Source organism: Gallus gallus, chromosome 1, assembly GCF_016699485.2.
Source record: "Gallus gallus isolate bGalGal1 chromosome 1, bGalGal1.mat.broiler.GRCg7b, whole genome shotgun sequence".
Taxonomy (NCBI): domain Eukaryota; kingdom Metazoa; phylum Chordata; class Aves; order Galliformes; family Phasianidae; genus Gallus; species Gallus gallus.
Window position 1 is genome coordinate 88,744,351 of NC_052532.1, and position 20,200 is coordinate 88,764,550.

At 40.4% G+C, this 20,200-nt stretch overlaps 1 protein-coding gene across 21 annotated transcripts in view; it reads left to right on the forward strand.

The window, feature by feature from the left end:
- The window catches only part of PHLDB2 (pleckstrin homology like domain family B member 2), a 113,182-nt gene extending 95,371 nt beyond the window's left edge, over positions 1 to 17,811 (forward strand). For all 21 annotated transcript variants that reach the window (XM_040667005.2, XM_040667026.2, XM_046901523.1 and 18 more), the window contains 6 exons: positions 5,780 to 5,987; positions 8,685 to 8,775; positions 10,182 to 10,328; positions 12,605 to 12,824; positions 15,078 to 15,163; positions 15,884 to 17,811. In XM_040667005.2, the coding sequence (XP_040522939.1) occupies positions 5,780 to 5,987; positions 8,685 to 8,775; positions 10,182 to 10,328; positions 12,605 to 12,824; positions 15,078 to 15,163; positions 15,884 to 16,024 (893 nt within the window). In that variant the 3' untranslated portion in view covers positions 16,025 to 17,811. The remainder of the gene's footprint in view (positions 1 to 5,779; positions 5,988 to 8,684; positions 8,776 to 10,181; positions 10,329 to 12,604; positions 12,825 to 15,077; positions 15,164 to 15,883) is intronic.
- The last annotated feature ends 2,389 nt before the right edge of the window (positions 17,812 to 20,200 follow it).

Genomic DNA, 20,200 nt, shown 5'->3' on the forward strand with positions numbered 1-20,200 from the left:
GAAAACGCTTTATTTCATTTTGAAAATAAGTAAGGACTGCTTGACTAAATTCTGATGGCAAAGGATTGCATGTTAGATTGGAACTGTTTCTAGAAAATGACTGCAAAAGATCATGTGTGGCCTAAAGCACAATTACAAAAACTAATGAAGGTTTTTTAAATGGTTATTATATTTTTCTGTTCCATTTTTGTCAATGGACAGTTAAAAAAAAAATGAGTCTAAGAGCATAGGCAGATTTTTTTTTTATCTTAAGAGTGAAAAAGAAAGAAAATCCTCAAACCAAACTGAATTATGGCTTGACAAAAAAAGTGAGGCAGGATAGAGTGAGATGTATTGGTGGTTAAGGCACTTGCCACAGTACTTGTCATATGCCAGGAACAGTATGTGTGCTGTACTGCCCTCCATACTGCAAGATGATCATTCTTCAAACCATTCAACAGTTTGAATGGAAATATTGCATTATAAAGAGAGCTTTTGGTGATTGATTCATACTGGGAAAGAGGATGGTTCTTAACAGCTTATTCTGACACATGGGCTTTGTGAGAGAGAAATGATGTTGCTGTCAGGTGCTTTATTTGAACTCTCAGATTTGCACGGTAAGAGAGACCATCGAAACACAAACAATACAGGAATACGAGGACTTATTCATGGGGAAGTTTTTTACTGAGAGTGGTGAGGTGCTGGAACAGGCTGTCCAGAGGGGCTATGGATGCCCCATCCCTGGAGCTGTCTAAGGCCAGGTTAGATGGGGCCCTGGGCAATCTGATTTAGTGCTTGATCTAGCAGCTGGCAACCATGCCTGTGGCCTAGGGCTTGGATCTTGATCCTTGGGGTCCCTTCCAACCCAAGACAGTCTACAATTCTATTCACTTTGCACTCAACACCAGAGCTCCCTGAATTTACTTGTGTCAGAAGAACTTAAAGGGTGTAATTGCATTCTCTCTTGCACAGTGATTCTGAGTTGCAGAAAGCTGCTTTGTCTCAGCAACGTATCACAGAAGTTTCTGCACTGCTCCTTCTCTGGGTTCGCAGGTATCCTGTTATAGTGTAGAACCCAGCCAGGTGGCTGGTCATGGCCTAGTCCATGGGCTGTAATGCAGCCATAGAATTATCTAGAATGGAGCATACCTTCAAGATCATCAAGTCTAATCATCCACCTGACCCACTGAGTCCAAAATCACTGATCCGTATCCCTTGGTGCCACAAATACATGTCTTAAATACCTACAGATATGATTGCTCCACCACTTCCCTGGGCAGCCTATTCCCTCTCCCTGAAGAAATTCTTCCAAATATACTAAACCTCCTCAACCTTCTCTGAAGCAACCTGAGACCAGTTCCTCATGTCCTGTCACTTGTCACTTAGCCACTAACCATTCACTGCCTTTTCAGCAGTGTCGAGAACCACTGTGCAAAGAGGCTAATGCACTCCTGAAGTGCTGGTAGCAGCTCATCGCATTTCTCGAGTCTTGAAAGCATTGAGTCAGCTTCAAGGATGGGCATTTTAGTGAGTCTGTAAAAATTTGGAGAAAGTTTATTCAGCATTTCCCAGAGGAAGTGGGCAGCTCAGCTAGTCACAGGTGTTATGGGAGAGTTACCAAATTAATAATGGTAGGAATTCTCTCTGACTGGCTTTCTCCAGTTTTTCTTACTTCTGTCCAAGACGTTAATATAAAAGTTCATGATTAATAATTCTAAGTTAAAAATGAAGTCAGGAAGTGAAGAAGAGCCACTCCAGTTTGAACATGGTTTTCTTTGTGCAGGAGCAAGTAATGCGTATGAATAAGTTGAAGACCAGAACCCATGGAAACTCAGCAGGAATTTTTATTTATTTATGTATTTATTTTTGAAATAAGTAGAATCATAGAATGGTTTGGGTTGGAAGAGACCTTTAAGATCACCTAGCTCCAACTCCACTGTTATAGGCAGGGACGCCTCCCGCTTGATCAGGTTGCTCAAAGCCCCATCCAGCCTGGCCTTGAATGCCACCAGGGATGGGGCATCCATAACCTCGCTGGGCAACCTCTTCCAGTGTCTCACCACCCTCGCAGTAAAGAATTTCTTCCTAATATCTAGTCTAAATCTACCCTTCAGCTTTCCTGTAGGCCTCCTTAAGGTACTGGAAGGCTGCTGGGAGGTCTCCTCGGAGCCTTCTCTTCTCCAGACTGAAGAGCCCTAGCTCTCTCAGCCTGTTCTCATAGGGAGGTGCTGTACCCTTGTGATCATTTTCGTGGTCCCCCTCTGGACTTGCTCCAGCAACCAATAGTGACTGTCAGTAATCATTCCCAGAGTTAAGAGCAACTTATATTGAAGAGGCCGCATCTTTGACATAAGTCGTTCATGGGAAAATCTATTTCTTCACAGCAAAAGTTATTTGACATGATCCAGAGACCAGTCACTGCACAGATAGAAATGGGGGCCCAAAAGGTTCCCATGGGTTTTGGGCGACAGGAGCCTGTGTGAGGACAGTGGGAGTGGGGGCCTATTGGACAGCTCCATCCCATGGATGGGGAGCATGGCAAGCGGCAGGCTGAAACAGGAAACTGGGTACAGCGCTGGGAGTAACTGTGCTGAGACAGATGTTGGGTACCAGCAGAGTGGTTATTCATACGCTTCTTAGGCTCTACCAAAAAAGAGTAGACCAAGGGCAATGTCTATTTTTAAAGACAAACTATCAGCTTTTCAAAGTAGTTTATTTTTCTTTTTACTCTTTTCTCAGGAAAAGGTAGAAAAGGTATGAAAGCATCCCTTTCCCTGGCTGCAACTATTGTCATTCGGCAAAAGTACTGATTGCATCTGCACTGTCAAGTAGTTTCTGACGTCTGGGAAGTTTTTGAAATAGCTGTTAAATAATGATGGTTCTTCAAAACTTCTTTCTTTTTTTAAATGTCAAACAGACTGTCACAACAAAACTTCTGAGTAATGCTAATATCTGCAGAACTGCAGCTTGGCGCAGGCCTGATTTTTTTGCTTCCTTGCTCATAGCCAAACAAGTAGAGCAGAAAATCTGAAATTCTTTGCAGATCTGTAGGTGACAAAGGCAAGGAAGACTTGAGTTTCGTACTTTGGCAGGCTTCCATACAAAAAAAATATATATTTTGACATGTTAATGTCTGTGCTTAAAGAAAAGAAGACAGAATGGAAATAAAATGTTACGCCTGGCCTTTATTTTATGAAATAGTGTTTTTTAACATACTTGACAGTGCTGCCATTAATAACAGCTTTTGCCTGTAGTTCTGACCTCTCCATGATTTTTTTTGTAGTGGTATATTTGGGTTATTTTTGGAATTATATGACAAATATTAAGGATTTTTTTGATGATACGGCTTCATGGATATGTGGTATTTTGCTGAACAGCATGGCTATTAACAGTTTAGCTTACTGTATTACCATAGGGAATGCAAACTTTTGCAACAGGAAACATTTTTTTAGTTCCTGTATTAGCTTAGACTTGCAGTGTTGGCTTGTGGGTAACTTTTAGTGGCTCTTAAAGGGAGTTGACTTTTTTAAATTGCATGCTCTGTGAATAGACGCTTGAGGAGTTAATTCTCTAACAAATTGGTTTTGCATGTGTGATGTGTGAATGAGGCTGGGAATGAGACTGAGAGGCATCTGGGGGTCAGTACACAGCTCATCCCAAGCCGCGAGCTGCCCGTTCCCTAGGGCACAAGGAGCAAATGAGAGCATTGCATTCGAAACGGATGCCATTTTGCAACCAAACCCCTGTGCTATATAGAGACATGCCTTGCAGTGTTTAGCTATATTTGCATGATTGCATACGTTTAACTGACTCATGTTTTACTTTAAAATGGGTTCTTTATCTTCCTAGAAAGTTTACTTTCCTTTAGGGAAAGCGTAAAATCGGTATGTTGCTCTGTACCTTTAAGATGGGCTTATTTTTCAGTGTCATATAAACCGTAACACTAACTTTTGCAAAAAGCTTGATAGAAAAACATTCATTTGAATGCAGTTTCTTTCAGTAATTTATTTTTTCTCTTTTTCCATCATGAATAATTGAAAACCATTTCACAGGAGCAATTAGTCATTCCAAAGGTTCAAGTGTGAAAGGTAATTGTGTATCTGCAATAACAGCAGCATTTACCATAATAATGGGAGGAAAGCAAACTGCACATGTAGATCAGTAACATCTGTGTTGTGTGATCCTATTAGCTATAAATGCTGAAGTGTATTTGTGTCCTTTTCATCTTTTTTACTAATCAGAGCAATTGAACTTCTATTGAAATTTATTGTTCTCTCAAATGGCAAGTACGGTTCTATTAGTTCATTGGAAACCAGCCTGAATTGTCTGCAAAAAGTCTTTGTACTGCTTGGAGGGAAGTGAAATGGAAGAAAGAGGAATCAATTGCCTCGGGAATGCTTGTAGGCGCCATTTCCTTAATAATATGCTTTAACTATACAGCTTTAGTCAGGCTTTTATGACACTTCTCTTTGGAGAATATTACAACCTTTCTAAGGTAGAGCTGTGGTTCTTTGGCCCCTGAAGTGAAATTCTCCCTGCTCTGACACGTCCCAGAAGATAGCAGACAATTACTGTGTAAACTCGGGTAGAGAATAAGGCAGGAGAGCGTTCCCACTTCAAGTGTGTTTGCCAAAAAGCAGCATCTTGATGGTGTCCGGTTATAATTAGTGTGTGAACATTGCTGCATTTGGATGTTTGTCCATACTACTTCCATGATTGTGTGTTACCTTAAATCTCCATTTCCCTGCCTGAATGGGAGGTTTTCCTTTAGTCTAACAGTCATCCTTAGTCTCCAGATCAGCCACAAGCTCACATTTAGGGTCAGAATTGTGCAGAGAATAACTCTTAGCATCAAAACTGTGAGAAAGTGCTATTCTTGCGTGGATTCAAAGAAAAGGTGGGCAGTGAAGTTGCATTCGTAATCATATAAATCAAACCTCAAAATAGGTAAAAGCAGTTAAGACGACAATTGTCTGATGAAGAGCAGAGTAGAAAGACAAGCTCAAAAACCTTTCTGTAAGTCTGTAGAAATACTGCTGCTTTATTCACCAAGGACAATGGACAAATTCGATAAAAATAATTTGGAAGAAATGGTTATAAAGGAGACATAATAAAAAAAAAAAATTCTCTGTGGTCAAGAAGGGCGGGTTTTTAGAAGGGATGACTTCATAGAAAAATAAAAGAGCAAAGAACTTAAAGATTGCAGAACTTCATTTGTGCTTTTATTTCAAGTCACTGAGCTATAGGGATCTGTGTTAATCCCATTGAGTGCGCTGCAGTTCCAAAATTCCAGGGAAGTACCCCCATGTTAGTAAGTGTGATGAAGTGACAGGTAGCTGATGTTATTTCAGCTGAAACTTAAAGTTCAAAGCACAGTTATCAGCCAGTTCCCCAAGCAGACGAAAAGCAGTGCATGTTCAATAAGAGCAGCCAAACAAACACTGATAAAGCCTTCGAGTATCAAGAGTTTGTTGTTTTTTTGAAGCTTAATCTGTGATAATTATCTTAGAGCTCTGAATTCAGCCGCTTTACTTTCAAGATTACGTCTAGTTTATGTCTATTACATTTTTGTAATACACATACGATAATATATCTTCAAAAGTCAGCTGTACTAACCTGCATCTATTTGTGTCTGTCTTAGAAAAAATGTGTTTTTAAGGGTCTTACTTCAGTCATGACAGTATCTTGATCACATAACAATTAAGTCTGAGCTGGCATTCAGAATGCTTCTGCTTTTAACATGCTATGTTCAAGTCACAGAATTTCTGTGTAATATAGATGTTTCCTCTGTACTCTGTAGGGCATAACCATCAACGTATATGTGAAAACCAAAGGCAGAAATCTCCTGAATTCTACAGCAGAACAGCATCCGAATCCAACGTGTATTTGAATAGCTTCCATTACCCAGATCGTAGCTACAAGGACCATGCCTTTGATACATTAAGCTTAGACAGTTCTGACAGTATGGAGACAAGCATATCAGCATGCTCACCAGATAACATTTCCAGGTAAATGATCTTCACTTCTGTTGTTGTGTGATGGTCATAAGCTTCATGAGCTTCCATGATGAAATCTCTGACACTCTTTTCAGAGTGGGGTAATTCGTGAGCTTCCTGTGAGAGGAAATTTCTTATAAGATATCTGCCAGGCTGAAATACGTTCATTCTGTATGTTCTGCATGTTAACTTGCTGGATGCTTATGCTGAAATGCTTAGGAACCCTCTGGCAATCCTTTTGCCCTTTCCCTTCTACTGGATCAGTAGAAATGAAGAGCTGATACTGAAAAGCATAGAGCCTTCCACTGCTTTTCTTATCCTCAGAGACTGTCAGCTCAGATGCTACAGTTGGAAGGAACGTTATGAACTTGTATTTAAAAAACAAACAAGCCAAAAGCAAAGCAACAAAACCAGCCGAGTCTCAAAACTGTGTGCCAACAGTTTTCTTCTCACAGTTTGGTTTTAATGAATGTGCTTTCCTTTCTGCACACGGTTCTGCCCCAGGAGGTTCACAAGCATCAGTGGAGGCTGATAATTAAATAAAACATCCTCACAGGACTCAGAATCTCTGGTGAACACAAGGATGGCTTTTTAGGCTAGCTTGTTGTTTTGTTCACCATCTGTTTCCTGTAACAGGGGATCAACCCACAGATTTCCTCTTGTAGTCTTTATCACTGCAATGTTAAGAGCTTAGAAAATACCCGTGGCATTGATTCTGCTGGCTGAGATTTTGCTTGTTTGCAAAATCACATTAGGACTCAGGTTCTGAGGATTTTTGTTTCATATAGATGTAGATATATGTAGATATAGATATAGATGTTTCATGTAGATAGTTTCTGATAGCTGCACACAGGCTGGGAATTATCTCTGCAGTGATAAGTGCATCAAAGATGGAAGAATTTAACTAAGCTGAAGTATTTTCCCATTTTTATATAGGAAAACCTACTTCAATTAATGAAATTCCAGGTTGCTCATTAAAATTCATTAAAATGAATTTTTATTTATGGCCCTGTTGCTTTTGCGGCCTGCACGTATTTGGGCCGTTCCCGTTCTACTTCAGTCCTTCATAGTTAGTCTGTGTGCTACTGAGTAGCACAAATAAACGTGCCACTTGGCACCCACTGCTGCTTGACTGATCAGTTAGCATTTTCAGAATAACCCCTGATCAAGTTTCCCTGTGCCCTAAACATTTGAACCCATTCAGTCTCCTTGTATTGTTTATTGACTTTGGCAGTGGCCACATAGCTAGTATTTAACACAAACTGTTTTTCCTAAAAATGAAAATAAAATGAAAAATAAAATAGAGAGCATGTCAAAAAGGTGCCACAGTTGTTAAATTCAGATAAAAAGGCAAAATTTGTATTGGAATAAACATGCATAGTATTGCTTTTTAGCTGCCTGTAGACACAAGATAGTGCCTTTTGCAAGAAAAGGAATGCATTTTGGCAGAAGCTTTCAGAATGTTAGCGGAGTATCTGAAGTGAATACTTCCACTCCTAAATATGTTTCTTGTTGTGGAAACTAGGAGTGAGATGTAAGCACCTTCTCAAAGAGTATGAAACAACCTCTATTATGGAATGAGTATCTGCTGAGCCACACTGCACTACTCAACACTACTCGAGATTAAAATTCTGACAGATCATATGAAATAGAAAATCACTCCTTTGTGATGGGCTTGTCTGTATTATTAATTACAAAAGTGCTGTCAAATCCTGAAAGACGAGGGTGCCTATACTAGAAGCAAAACATCACTATGAATCAAAGGGCATAAAAGATGTTCTCCACATCATGTATCTGTGACATTTTAAGGCATTTATAAGTGTGTTCAAAGGAAGAATTAGTCATTGCGTTAAGCTGGAACATTCTACAGCTGTGATTATGGTAAAGTGAGATGTAATGAGAAAAATCCCCTCAAATGAGGCCAGAAATGTAGAGAGTCTGTGTACCAAATCTGTGTGGTGGTTTAGCAGCAACTGCAGGGTGCACTGTAAATCTGTTTATCATCTGCACATTAGGATCCCTTTGCTCTGAAATGGGATATTTAACACTGCAGAGCTTTTGGGTCCAGGATACAGATATGACACCACCTTTGACAGCAAGCTGAAAGTGTCATCCAAGCACCCTTCTATTGCAAGATAGAGCCAAAATGGCAAAGGTGATGGCTGTGATGTGGTGGGCCAGGTTCTAGCACTCTTTGAGATCACCTTTGTTTCCTTGGCTTGCCAGTTATTTTAACTACCAGACACTATCTGACACTGCTCTGTCACTGAATAGCTTTTAAAGACACTTAGTAGTCCACCTTCTCTGTATTAAGTATTTTCTGATGATGAGCTTAGTGAGACAAAATGGACAGTCCATAGCCAGAAAGTTCTAAATCATATATTTAGATGGCTACTCATCCAACCTCTGAGAATCAGTAATGTATTCTGTTAGGATATGATAACTTCCTCCATCCGTATTCTGTTATCTGAGAGAAGATGATGGATCACAGTGGACTGTCAGGATCCATTTTAAGTACTCGAGACTGCATTTTTCACAACTCCTTGTGGAGAGTGTGTATCGTACACTTTATAAGTCATTTTTGTTAGTGGCTACTGCACTTAATTGGATAAGAACAGTATCAACTCAATTCATAAATGGTTCGTGTGGTTTTAAATATCAAGTATTCCTTTAAATAACTGCTGTGTTGGTTTTTTTTTCTTCATACAGCGCTAGCACATCAAATGTCGCAAGAATAGAAGAGATGGAGAGACTTCTGAAACAAGCACATGCTGAAAAGACTAGGCTGCTTGAGTCCAGGGTAAAATTTAATTTTATGAGTAAAAACAGGAATGGACATTTTAGTTAGGTAATACCCTCCTGAAGACTGGACCCTAAATAGTTTACCCCTAATTGAGACTTAAAAGAATTGCCTCTCGTCCTTTAGTTTGGTCTCTCTGTTTCAGTGGATGAGCTCAGAGAGTTATGATTGGTGGCATAAAGTCTAGTTGGAGGCCTGTAACTAGCAGTGTTCCCCAGAATTTGGTGCTGGGTCTGGTCTTGTTCAGTATCTTCATCAGCAACCTGGTTTAAGGGATAGAATCCACCTTCACCAAGTTTGCTGATGATAAAAAGCTGGAAGGAGTGACTGACACACCAGAAGGCTCTGCTGCCATTCAGCAAGACCTGGACACACTGCAGAGTTGAGCAGAGAGGAACCTGATGAGGTTCTACAAAAGCAAGCCTTGGGGAGAAATAACTACATGCTTCGGTGCAGGTTAGAAGATGACCTGCTAGAGAAGAGCTCTGCAGAGAAGGACCTGGGGGTCTTGGTGGACAACAAGTTGGCCATGAGCCAGCAGTGTGCCCTTGTGGCAAAGGCCAATGGTATCCTAGGATGTATTAAAAAGAGCATGGCCAGCAAGCCAAGAGGGGTGATCCTCCCCCTCTACTCTGCGCTGGCGAGGCCACATTTAGAATACTGTGTCCTGTACTGGGCTCTCCAGTTCAAAAAAGGCAGGGAACTCCTAGAAGGAGTCCAGGGGAGGGCAACAAAGATGATTAAGGGTCTGGAGCATCTCCTGTATAAGGAAAGTGTGAGGAACTTGGGACTGTTCAGCCTAGAGAAGGGAAGACTGAGAGGGGATGTGATCAATGTTTATAAATATCTCAAGTACATGAGTCAAGTGGATGGGGCTGGGCTCATTTCAGTGGTCTGTAGTGATTATGACAAGGAGCAAATGGCCAAAAACTGGAGCACTCTAAGTTCCACACAAATATGCAGAAGAACTTCTTTATGGTAAGGGTAACTCACTACTGGCACAGGCTGCCCAGAGAGGTTGTGGAGTCTTTGTGGAGATATTCAAGACCCATCTAGATGCCTACTTGTGCGACCTACTGTAGGGAACTGCTTTAGCCACAGGGTTGGACTCCATGATCTCTTGAGGTCCAATCCAACCCCTGCAATTCTGTGATTGTGTGAGTTCAGGGCAAAATCCCAACAGAAGCTTATCAGCATTGCTCCCATACCTGCTAAGAGAGTTGCTTATGAAAAACCATCATTTCTAGAGTGGCGATATTTGCATTTCTAATTCCAGTTCTTAGTCCACTTTGCTGGATGTATATTCCTGCTGACCAAAGTGGCAAAAAGGAGTTTAATCGCAGCTGGAAATGACATATAAGGTGTAGTTTCACATATAATTGTTCTGCATGTGCTCTGTTATTTAGGAACGGGAGATGGAAGCTAAAAAGCGAGCTCTGGAAGAAGAGAAACGCCGTAGAGAACAACTGGAAAAAAGACTGGAAGAAGAAACTAGCCAAAGGCAAAAACTAATTGAAAAGGAAGTGAAGATACGAGAGAAACAAAGAGCACAGGTGAGATATATTAACATGAAATCATTTTTTGGTGCAAGACTCCTACTATAGAGGAAGTGAGTGTACTTCTGCAAATGGTAACAGAGTTACTTCCATTTAAATAAATGGATTTAGTATTTCTGAGGTGCATCTGTGTCATTAGAGGTATGTGTGAGCTATTGGAGTCTTAGATACCTGGGTATTTATTTAAATCTAAATATTAGCTTAGATTTATTCAGCATCTTATATCTAAACAATTATTGCTTCCCAAATATTTGACTGGAAAAAAATAAAGAGATAAAGACACTTTTTCAGCTCCATGTCTTCTCTAGAAAAGAAACAGTGTTTTCTTTAATGATCTTGGGACTGTGCAATGTGGGAAGCATTGTTCAGTAACATCAGTATTATCTCTGACATCTTTGTTTCAGGTTAGAATTTAGACATTTGAGCTTTGTTTCTAACCAGTTTCTTTATTCTGCTACAACTAAGGGGATGTGTGTGGTACCGCAAATAGACTAGGCAGTCATTTTATTGATAGTATAGCAAGACAATGTCTCCATCTTAATTATATGAGTACAGAAGATTTCATATCATATTTGAATACATTTCTGCTTTCATCAGTGCTACTTCTGCTAAATCTTTGTTTTATGAGTTACTATTTGTTGTTTTTTTTAAATCTAAATTTAATTGATAACACCAGAGCAACCCTGGAGGAACTTGAAAGATTCTTAACCTGAAACAGCTTATTCCTTTGTTTTCATAATAAAATATAATAAAAGAATATTAAATGGCACGTATAATTTGTTCTTTATATCTCTGAGACTTTAATGATAACACAAGTATGACATAATGAACGATGTCATGCTTATGTCAGTATCTGAAGGTGGAGCATGCGTGTGTTGTAACAAAATGCCCTGCTGGGTACTGCTAACTGGGAGACTTAGCAGTGAGTCTCAAGACTGGATTGGCAGGAAGACAAAACCTGTCTGTCTGAATGAGTAACCATTTTCTTAGTTTTTTTTCTTTCCTTTATACAGTGAGACTCAATTTCCAGACTTTTTCCCTGCTGTGCTTCCTGATGCTTAGAAATGTCAGCTAGGGGAAGGAACTCCCATCTTCACACTTGCCGAAGCTAGTTCCAGCTTGTATCATACAGGACTGCATAATTTTAGAAGGGTGTTAAGAGTTCTCGCAGGCAACACAGCTCCCATTGCTTAAAGAGATTACTTGAGAATGCAGTGAGAGAAAGTTCCTTAGCTTTGTGACTCACAGTGGTGTTTAAAATGGTAACTTTAGGCATGGAGCAGGGGCAGATTATGTTATCCATGTTCTCTGAAGTCAATGTAGAGTGAGAAACTGCTTCCATGGGTCATTCAGGGCAGCTAAACTGGGCTTCTGTTCTGAATGGCCCTGTGTTGTAGCCCGTCTGCTCTGACTGCAGCATGAGCCTTGGGAGATAAGTGGTCTTCTGCATTTAAAATGAATTTCTGTGCCTAGACCCTCTAGGTACAGAAAACAGGCGTGCTCCCTATAGCTGGCAGAGGTCCCAAGTCGTTCCTATTTGTTTTCCCAGCTTATCTTATCTGTCTTAATGCAGACATCAGCCTGCACTGTGACCAAGATTGAGTCACCACTTCCTGTGCTGTTCCACCATCTCTTGCAGAGGAATACACTTCAGCTCTCTATACTGTATTGCTGACTGTGAACCAGATACCATGTTTGATTAGTTCATAAGTAATCCTGTTTTGTTTACAGTGGTATTTGTAAAACTAACTGTAGGTTACAGTTCACTCTTTCTTCCTAATTCTCCTGTGTTGTATGACTCCTGTTGTATTACTTCTGTAACAGTATGTTCTTACTATTTATATTTTACATGAAGATACCATAACACTTAAATGAGTTGTGTGTATCTAGCCCAGAGAGGTAATGGGTTTGCTTAACCTCATGCCAGCGAAGTTCTCACACTTCATCTAAAGCAGTAACACTCCTTTCACATTTAATTCATGTTTTAGTTCTAAACCAGCCGTTCCGTTTCACCAGCTTATCAACTGATGATTTCAAGAAATTCTCATGCTCTAAATTCACTTCTATAAAGGTGCATACACTTCTTAAAAGCTATTTTTTAAGGATCTCTCATTTAAAGGAAACAGGCTGCAGCAAAACTTGTTTATTTCTGTTATCCTCATTGTAAGAACGTACAGGCAGTTGACACGTATGTCTTTGTAGCAGAAAGGGTGAAAGAGAAATGAAGACTTCTCTTAAAATATTAAAATAAGATTTTCTTTTCTTCGTTGCAGGCTCGTCCATTGACTCGCTATTTGCCCATTAGAAAGGAAGACTTTGATCTACGAAGTCATATTGAAACAGCTGGTCACAACATAGAGACCTGTTACCACGTCTCCCTCACAGAGAAGACCTGCCGAGGCTTTCTGATTAAGATGGGAGGAAAAATTAAAACATGGAAAAAACGATGGTTTGTTTTTGACAGAAACAAGAGAACTTTTACGTATTACGCAGGTAGGCTGCAGGATTGGTGTTAGGCTACATCTGTCCCTTTATTTTTCTCTCAACTCAATTGTGTTATGAATACGTAGGGAAGTCCCGAGTAAAACTTATAATTCCATTTTATTGAGTATTTTACTTGCACGCTTGGGGCTGGTGCAATTGCTTTCCTATAGAGTTTAATCCTAATGGCCAAACAATGCAGTAGTGCCTAGCAGTCAGTGGGAGATGTGGATAGGCAAGAGGAGGAAAAAAAGATCACTAGATTTCTAGTACACAGTATAGTGGCTCCACATAATTTATTTGTAAATGTTGTATACTTCCCCTAATGACAGAACAATTTATTGTACCCCTTGTAAAAGAGTAACATTTATGATGTTTACCATTAAAATTAAACTGAATGTTTCTGCAGTCCTCTCATTTGATGTGCAGAGAAGTGTTTCAAGGTATTTAATACACAAGAGCAGACTTGGCATTTGCCACGTTTTGAGAGTCTTAAGGAATTTCAAAATGAACGACTTGTTTTCTGTAGACTAAAATGTGAAATGTGTTACGGTACCTGGAGCCATTATATAAGCATTGCATTGTTACCTTAGGTCAAAAGCAATTTGGAATTTAGGCACTTACATGTCTCACAGGTTGCTGTGCAATATATATGTAGCTTAATTTCTGCGTTTCAGAGAAAGTCAGAAAAAATGATTTTACATTCTGAATTTTTGCTGTTGAGAGATGCCAAACGGGGGCATGGTAATTTCTAAGCATCATAAGAAAACGTCTGGTACCAAAAAAACCCAAGCGATTCCATTTGTTTTTATGACATTATTGCTTTCCAGCAAGTCATGAGGAACTTAAAATTGATGGCAGACTTATGCATTGCTTGTCATCTTAAAAATACATTGTTGGAATTAATTTCATACCCAGTGACGATTCCTTACAAATTTGCAGTAATACTTGGAAGAATGTGACGAGCAAGCATTCTATTTTACTTTGTTCTTAACATCTGGTTTATTGGTTAGCAAGGCCTATAGCATACAATAGCATCCCCATCAGGTACTGATTTGTTTTTCTTAAATAGTTAACAGTTTTGGTTTTGAGTGCAGTACAGCTGCCATAATGCACCTTCAGCTACCAAAGAAAACTTAGCTTAAGTCTCAAGGACTCCAGCCCAGCAGTTTCATGAGAGTTCTGTACTGGTTGGGCAAAAATGCAGCTGCTTGTACGAGTGAGGATCTGCCCAGATCTTAATTAAATAGTAGACTTCCAGTATAAATTTTGGTGCTGTAAATTCAGAGCCATTGAATTCTAAGTACTGGTACGTTGTTTTAGTTCTGCAAGTCTACTAAACCAAGTACTTGTCCTAAAATCTGTAAATCCAGTGCAGTTGCTTATGCTGCATAAATGATATATTTTGCTGCGTAGTATTGTATTTAGCTTTTCATAGCATATGCTATAATGTCACAGTCTTATACCCCTGTATTTCCACTGGCCTCTTGGGGGCTGTTAGGGAGATTCCCAGCATAGCATCATTTGGTCTCTGGGATTTCAGCTGTCATCTGAAGCTTTGGAAACTCATGGCAGCTACTGATAGGATGTAAGCTGAGGCTATGGGCATTCAAAACAACAGCAGAATCTCTCATGTGACTGACTAAGATGTTCTGTTTGATAGGTCAGTGCTAAGGTGATACTAACATGGCATCACAAGTCATTACATTCCCCATATACAAGAGTAGTGGGCCTGGGAGGAAGTTTGCCCTTATCACGTGCAGTTCTGCTGCTCCTTGACACCTTCCAGGAATACTTAACGTTGCAGTAAAATAGAAGATACTTGAGATTATAGAATGGTTTGGGTTGGAAGGGACCTTTATGATTACCTAGTTCCAACCCCCCTGCTATAGGCAGGGACACCTCCCACTAGACCAGGTTGCTCAAAGCCTGGCCTTCCAAAGCCTCTGCCTTCCAGGGAGGAGGCATTCACAGCCTCTCTGGGCAACCTGTTCCACTGTCCCACCACCTTCACAGTAAAGAGTTTCTTCCTACTATCTAGTCTAAGATGCCCATCTCTCCTTGTTCCTTTTTCTCTTGAAACATTACAGTTGTGACTGTCAAGTTTAAAGTCTGTATCCTCTGTGCACCAGTAAATCACTACTTAATGCTGAGTCAGAAGGCAAGCACTGTGTGGTCTGCTGGCACTTGTGCCACATAATGTTTTGCCTCTTGAAGTACCACTCATTTCAGTTTTCAGAAGTTGTTCTCTCTTTTTCTTTCCAGACAAACACGAAACTAAATTAAAAGGTGTAATTTATTTTCAAGCTATTGAGGAAGTCTATTATGATCATCTGAAGAATGCATACAAGGTAAGCTTTGTCATTTTGACTGAGTATCAATCATATGGCAGTACTCTGTGGTAACTGCAGTAAAATCAAAGGGAGTTGACATTATAAAAGCAACAAACAAACAAAAAATAAAACAAAGTGGAGGCAAAGGAAGATGAGGCCAGAGCAGTGATAAGCAATGCTCTTTTATACTAATGAAGCAGAGATAAGGGAGAGCCTTCCTGCCATATGATGGTCCCACGTTGGCATCTGCTGTGAGGAGTTCCACAGTCTGCTGCCAAGACCACTAAAATCAGTAGCTCTGGCAAACTAAGAGGTGGCTACATGTAGCTGTCGTAGGGAGGGAGGTACCTGCTACCTGCTGCTCACATCTGTAATTTAGATGTCAGTCTGAATATGAACCATCTGAATATCTTTAGTACATGGATTTGTGAAAGCCAAAGTGATTTTGACCATTGGACGTAATCCCTGCTCAAGGGGACTTGTTTGGGCATGAAGCAGCAGTTTGGACGCCTGTGATGGACTATGCGATAGTCTAATGGAAATATTAAAACATTTATACTGGATGCATATACTTGAAACACATCTTTGTTCCCAGTGCTGCAGTGTAGGATGCAGTGCCTTTTTCCCCCTTAACCCTGCCCTGAATCTCCCTGTGAGTAATTCTATTCCTGTTGCCAATAAATAGCTTTGATTTCTCATTGTTTTGGTATCCTTCTTTCTGCTTCTTTTTTCTTTTAGAGTCCCAACCCACTACTTACTTTCAGTGTTAAGACACACGACCGAATATACTATATGGTCGCTCCTACACCGGAAGCCATGAGGATATGGATGGATGTTATTGTTACAGGCGCGGAAGGCTACACCCACTTCATGTTATAACAAAATGGGCCAATAGGGCATACTGCAATAATGTTAACATATGAAGTTAGCCATATATAGTAAAATCTGAAAAGCCACATAAAATACCAGTGAACACTCTGAAATATCCTCCTTATGATGTGCAGCCAAGGCCTCAGAACGGAAGGGTTTTCTAAATGCATTGAAAAGGGGGACTTGCTACTTATTTTAGTTGATCTTTGTAGAGACGAAAGAGCTAAAGCTGTTGAGAAAGTCATAGTGCTCCAAAACAAATAAACTGGCCACTTATGTGACAACATCTGGATTCAACAATAATTTTGTACCAGTTCTCTTAAACAGAGAATGTCTTCATCAACAGTTTATGAATGCGTGTGCTCTCATCCGTATGCAAAAATTCTAGTAGAGGAACAAAAAGGTGTAATAGCATATATTTTAATATGCAGCATTTGACATTTATAGACGATTAGGTGACTTTTAAAAACTTTTAGTCGAGTATTTTATAAAACTATGAATTAAAAAGCTGCCCTAAGGTACACACAGTTCTTGCCTTAGTAAAGTATTACAACAGAGCCAAAGAGTTATGTGACTCCCTTATTGTAATATTTCAGATTGTTAGCTGTATTTAACTTCCTGTAAGGGGACAGTGCCAAAACTCTTCATGACTTGTAAAGTAATTAAGTTTTTACAAAACTATGTTAAACCACCCAGTGATACTGACTGTCAGTTTAAAGTCTGTATCTATGAAGCTCAACAAGAAAAGGACAGCTTTATAAAGACGGATTTATCCACAAGGATATGAAATGGAAGCGTGGGTTAACTTTGTCATTAGGAGGGCTTTTGCAGTCTTCCATGCTGAATGGATTGAGCTGATTCTGGACCCTGCAGCGATTTTATGTAGTCAGGTCCCACCTGATGTGGTTCTGATCTTTCTCTGTGCCAAACGAACACTTTGCTGAAACCTCAGATGTTGGTCTCCATGAAGCAAGCACTGAAGTATCTACCTATCTAAATTCTTTGAAGCAATGTTTTTAGCCAAGGAGACTTTTTAAAAGTGTATCTACTCAGAATAATGCTATCAGAATAAAAATAGAAAAGCAAGCGCTAAGGGTTTACACTGAGCAGTGTATGGATAAAAAGCGTGAAAACTTTAAGTATCAGGGATTGAGATTCCTAAAACAACAAAAATAAGGAGGATACAGTGGTCTCCTATTTAAAAATCACTTACAAATTCCAAATCCTTGAGAAATATTGCAAAGCTTAAGTGAATTGAACTTCAAGAAAGTCTCTTATTCTTTGACTTTAATGAGGTTCTATTTCAGTCATCAATACTTGTGCTATGTAATTTGTTTGTGTAATAAGAGAAAGCACATTAGACATTTTTCTCGATGAAAAGCTAATGGCTTTTGATGAAGCAAGTGAAAAACTGAAAGCAAAACAAGTTTGCTGGCAAAATAATTTTGTTGTACTGTTTCAACCCTGTATCTGTTAAGAAGGGGATGCGTTCTTCCTTGTGTGGTATACACAGGCGATATGGTTGCTCTAGCATGACATTTGTCAGTTTTGACTTGAATCATGAAAGAAGGGACAGTTATCACAAGGTAACTGTTATCATCATGTGCAGATCACAGCTTATAATCCAACGATTTAAAAACACTATCAGAATAAATTGCTTTGGTATATGTAATTATTATTTTTTCCCTGACGTATCTTGATTTTACTTCTTAGCATAGTTATAAAGGTTTTCTAATCATGATTTTTGTATCCTGCATGATGCAATGAAGGCATTTCAATAAACGTTTTTAAAAACATGCTTATTTTAATGTTCGCTTGATTCTTGATGCATTTCTGCCTGGCTTTTCAATAATATTTTATACAGCTGCGCAAGGAATGTTGGGTTAATCAATAAAAATGTAACCATTCCATGTGGTTCCCTATAAAAGAGAGAGCTAGGGAAAATAATTTTTCAAATGAAGTTACAAGTGAAGGGTCTAGAAGGGAAGACATATGAGGAGGGGCTTGAAACTAAGCTGTCTCAGCTGAAGATAGTATCTACCCCTTATTCCATACCATTTACATCACTCTCCGGTCCCACAGTTTCCCATACATCCCAACTAATTGCCATCACCTATCTAGTTTTATGATGTATAGACACACCTAGCATTCTTGTGGTCTATAGGCCATCCCTGTATAATGTCTGTTCATTAGTCCATGACTTTGGGCTCCTTCTGCCATAAGAGTCTCTCAAGGCAGGAGGGATGATGGATGGTGTTGGATTACTGCATGCTGGAGATAGTTCTGGTTCCATGAGAATTCATTATCCTTTAACCTGGGTGGTTCTTATTGTAAAACAGTTGATACAGCATATGACAACCATAGTAATTATGACATGCAGCATTATGTAGCAATTAACATCAAGCAACTTAAAATACTGGCTGTTCTCACCCAACATCAAACCACCTTGAGGTACACACCAGACATCCGCATCTTTCCGCATTACCCACCACGTGCACCCAGGTCCCTGAGCAGAAGCAATCTCACAGAGGAGCTTGCCATTGCCCAAGGCAGGAATAACCCAGACTATACGGCCCAGCATTTTCCTTATATGCATTCCCAGGACTCTCTGGACAGTATGTAAGGGGTTTGATTGGACAGGGCCAGCTCTACTGGCAGATCCCCGTATGCTGACAAACCAGGTGGTGTTTGCTGAATGCGTGTATCACTGTTTGAAAGTCCCAGGGTGCCATGTCACCACAACACTTGCTTTTCAAGGCCCAGGACAGGATTTTGGGCCGTTGCATGGAGTGTGGGATACGTTTCCAGCCATCTGGTGATTGCTTCCACCATAGTAAGCACATGCCATTTGCTATGGCGAGTCTGTGGGAGTGTGATATCATCCTCCTGCCATGCCCTCCATATTTCTATTTCAGCCATTGTCCTCCATACCAAAGAGGCTCTATTTGCTTGCTTAATTATAGAGCGTTTCACATTCATAGAACAACATCATCCAGACTTTTACTCTCCATGGCTAATTATCCAGAGCTTGACTGAAACAGAAAACCATTACACTGATGTTAGAACAGATGTTTCAACTCCCTTCTGAGAGATAAAATTCAAATTCCATCTGAGATTTCACCATTAAATGAATCAATTAATGAGTGAAAGACTAAAAGGACATGACAACTGAAAAGGCTTATTATTCAAACATCTTATTTCCAGAGCTATTAGTCTACGAACCACCAACTGATGAACCCGTAACCAGGTGCTGCTGTCCCTGTTGTCTGCAGAGGGTCCTGCACTAAGGTGTCAGCCCATCAGTTGCACCTGCCCTGTGAGAGCTACAGCTGCATGTTGGGCAGTGCGGGGTTGCCTGGGTCCGCCAGTTGCGTGGTGTCAGCATGGCTGCTGCCATCATGGCCACTGCAAAGGATGGGCTATGGTACAACAGGGTGGCCCAAGGAGCCTGCAGCTCTGGTGCCTATGGGTGCTGGGGAAGCTCCTGCCATGGTGGGCCAGGTGTAAAACCGGGTGCCATGAAGGGCAGAGCATAGCAAGGTGGAGGAGCAGAAGTGGCACCCAAGGTCTGGCTGATACTTGGCGACAGCAGGGACGGGGCCAGAGGATGGCACCGTTCCCTCCCTGCTGCTGCAGCAGGGTCTGGCAGGCTTAGAGAAGCGCTGCCTTGGGCTCGGGTGGTGGCTTTCTTGGGGTGCTTGAGCAGCAGCAGCCCCATTAGTGCCACTGTCTGTGTGCCAGCTTCTGGATCCACTGCCAGCAGGTTCGTTTCTGGCCCAGCAGCTGCCCCCTTCACAAACTGGGCACCTGGGCATGCTCCTCAGGTGGCTCTCATTCAGGTCTTCCTGCAGGGAAGTAATAGCCACATCTCTTGTCTTCTGGGCAACTCTCCTCCTGCAAAGTTTAAGCAGTTCTGGGTGATGTCTCTTGAAAAATGTGTTAGAGAAGAGTAACTGAAAAATGCAAAGGAGAAAAGCTAGTTGCTATCAGTTCAGGACCAAAAGACAGCAAGATAGAGGAGCTAAGACTTTCAGTTGCTGAAGACAAACGTGAGCATTAAAAAGCTCTATTGGTCAGTTTAATCCCACAGTTTAGGCCGACTACAAGAAGATGTGTTGCACATATATTGAAATAAATAGACTCATCATATCCTCATTTATTTATCTTTCCATTCCATGCATTCAA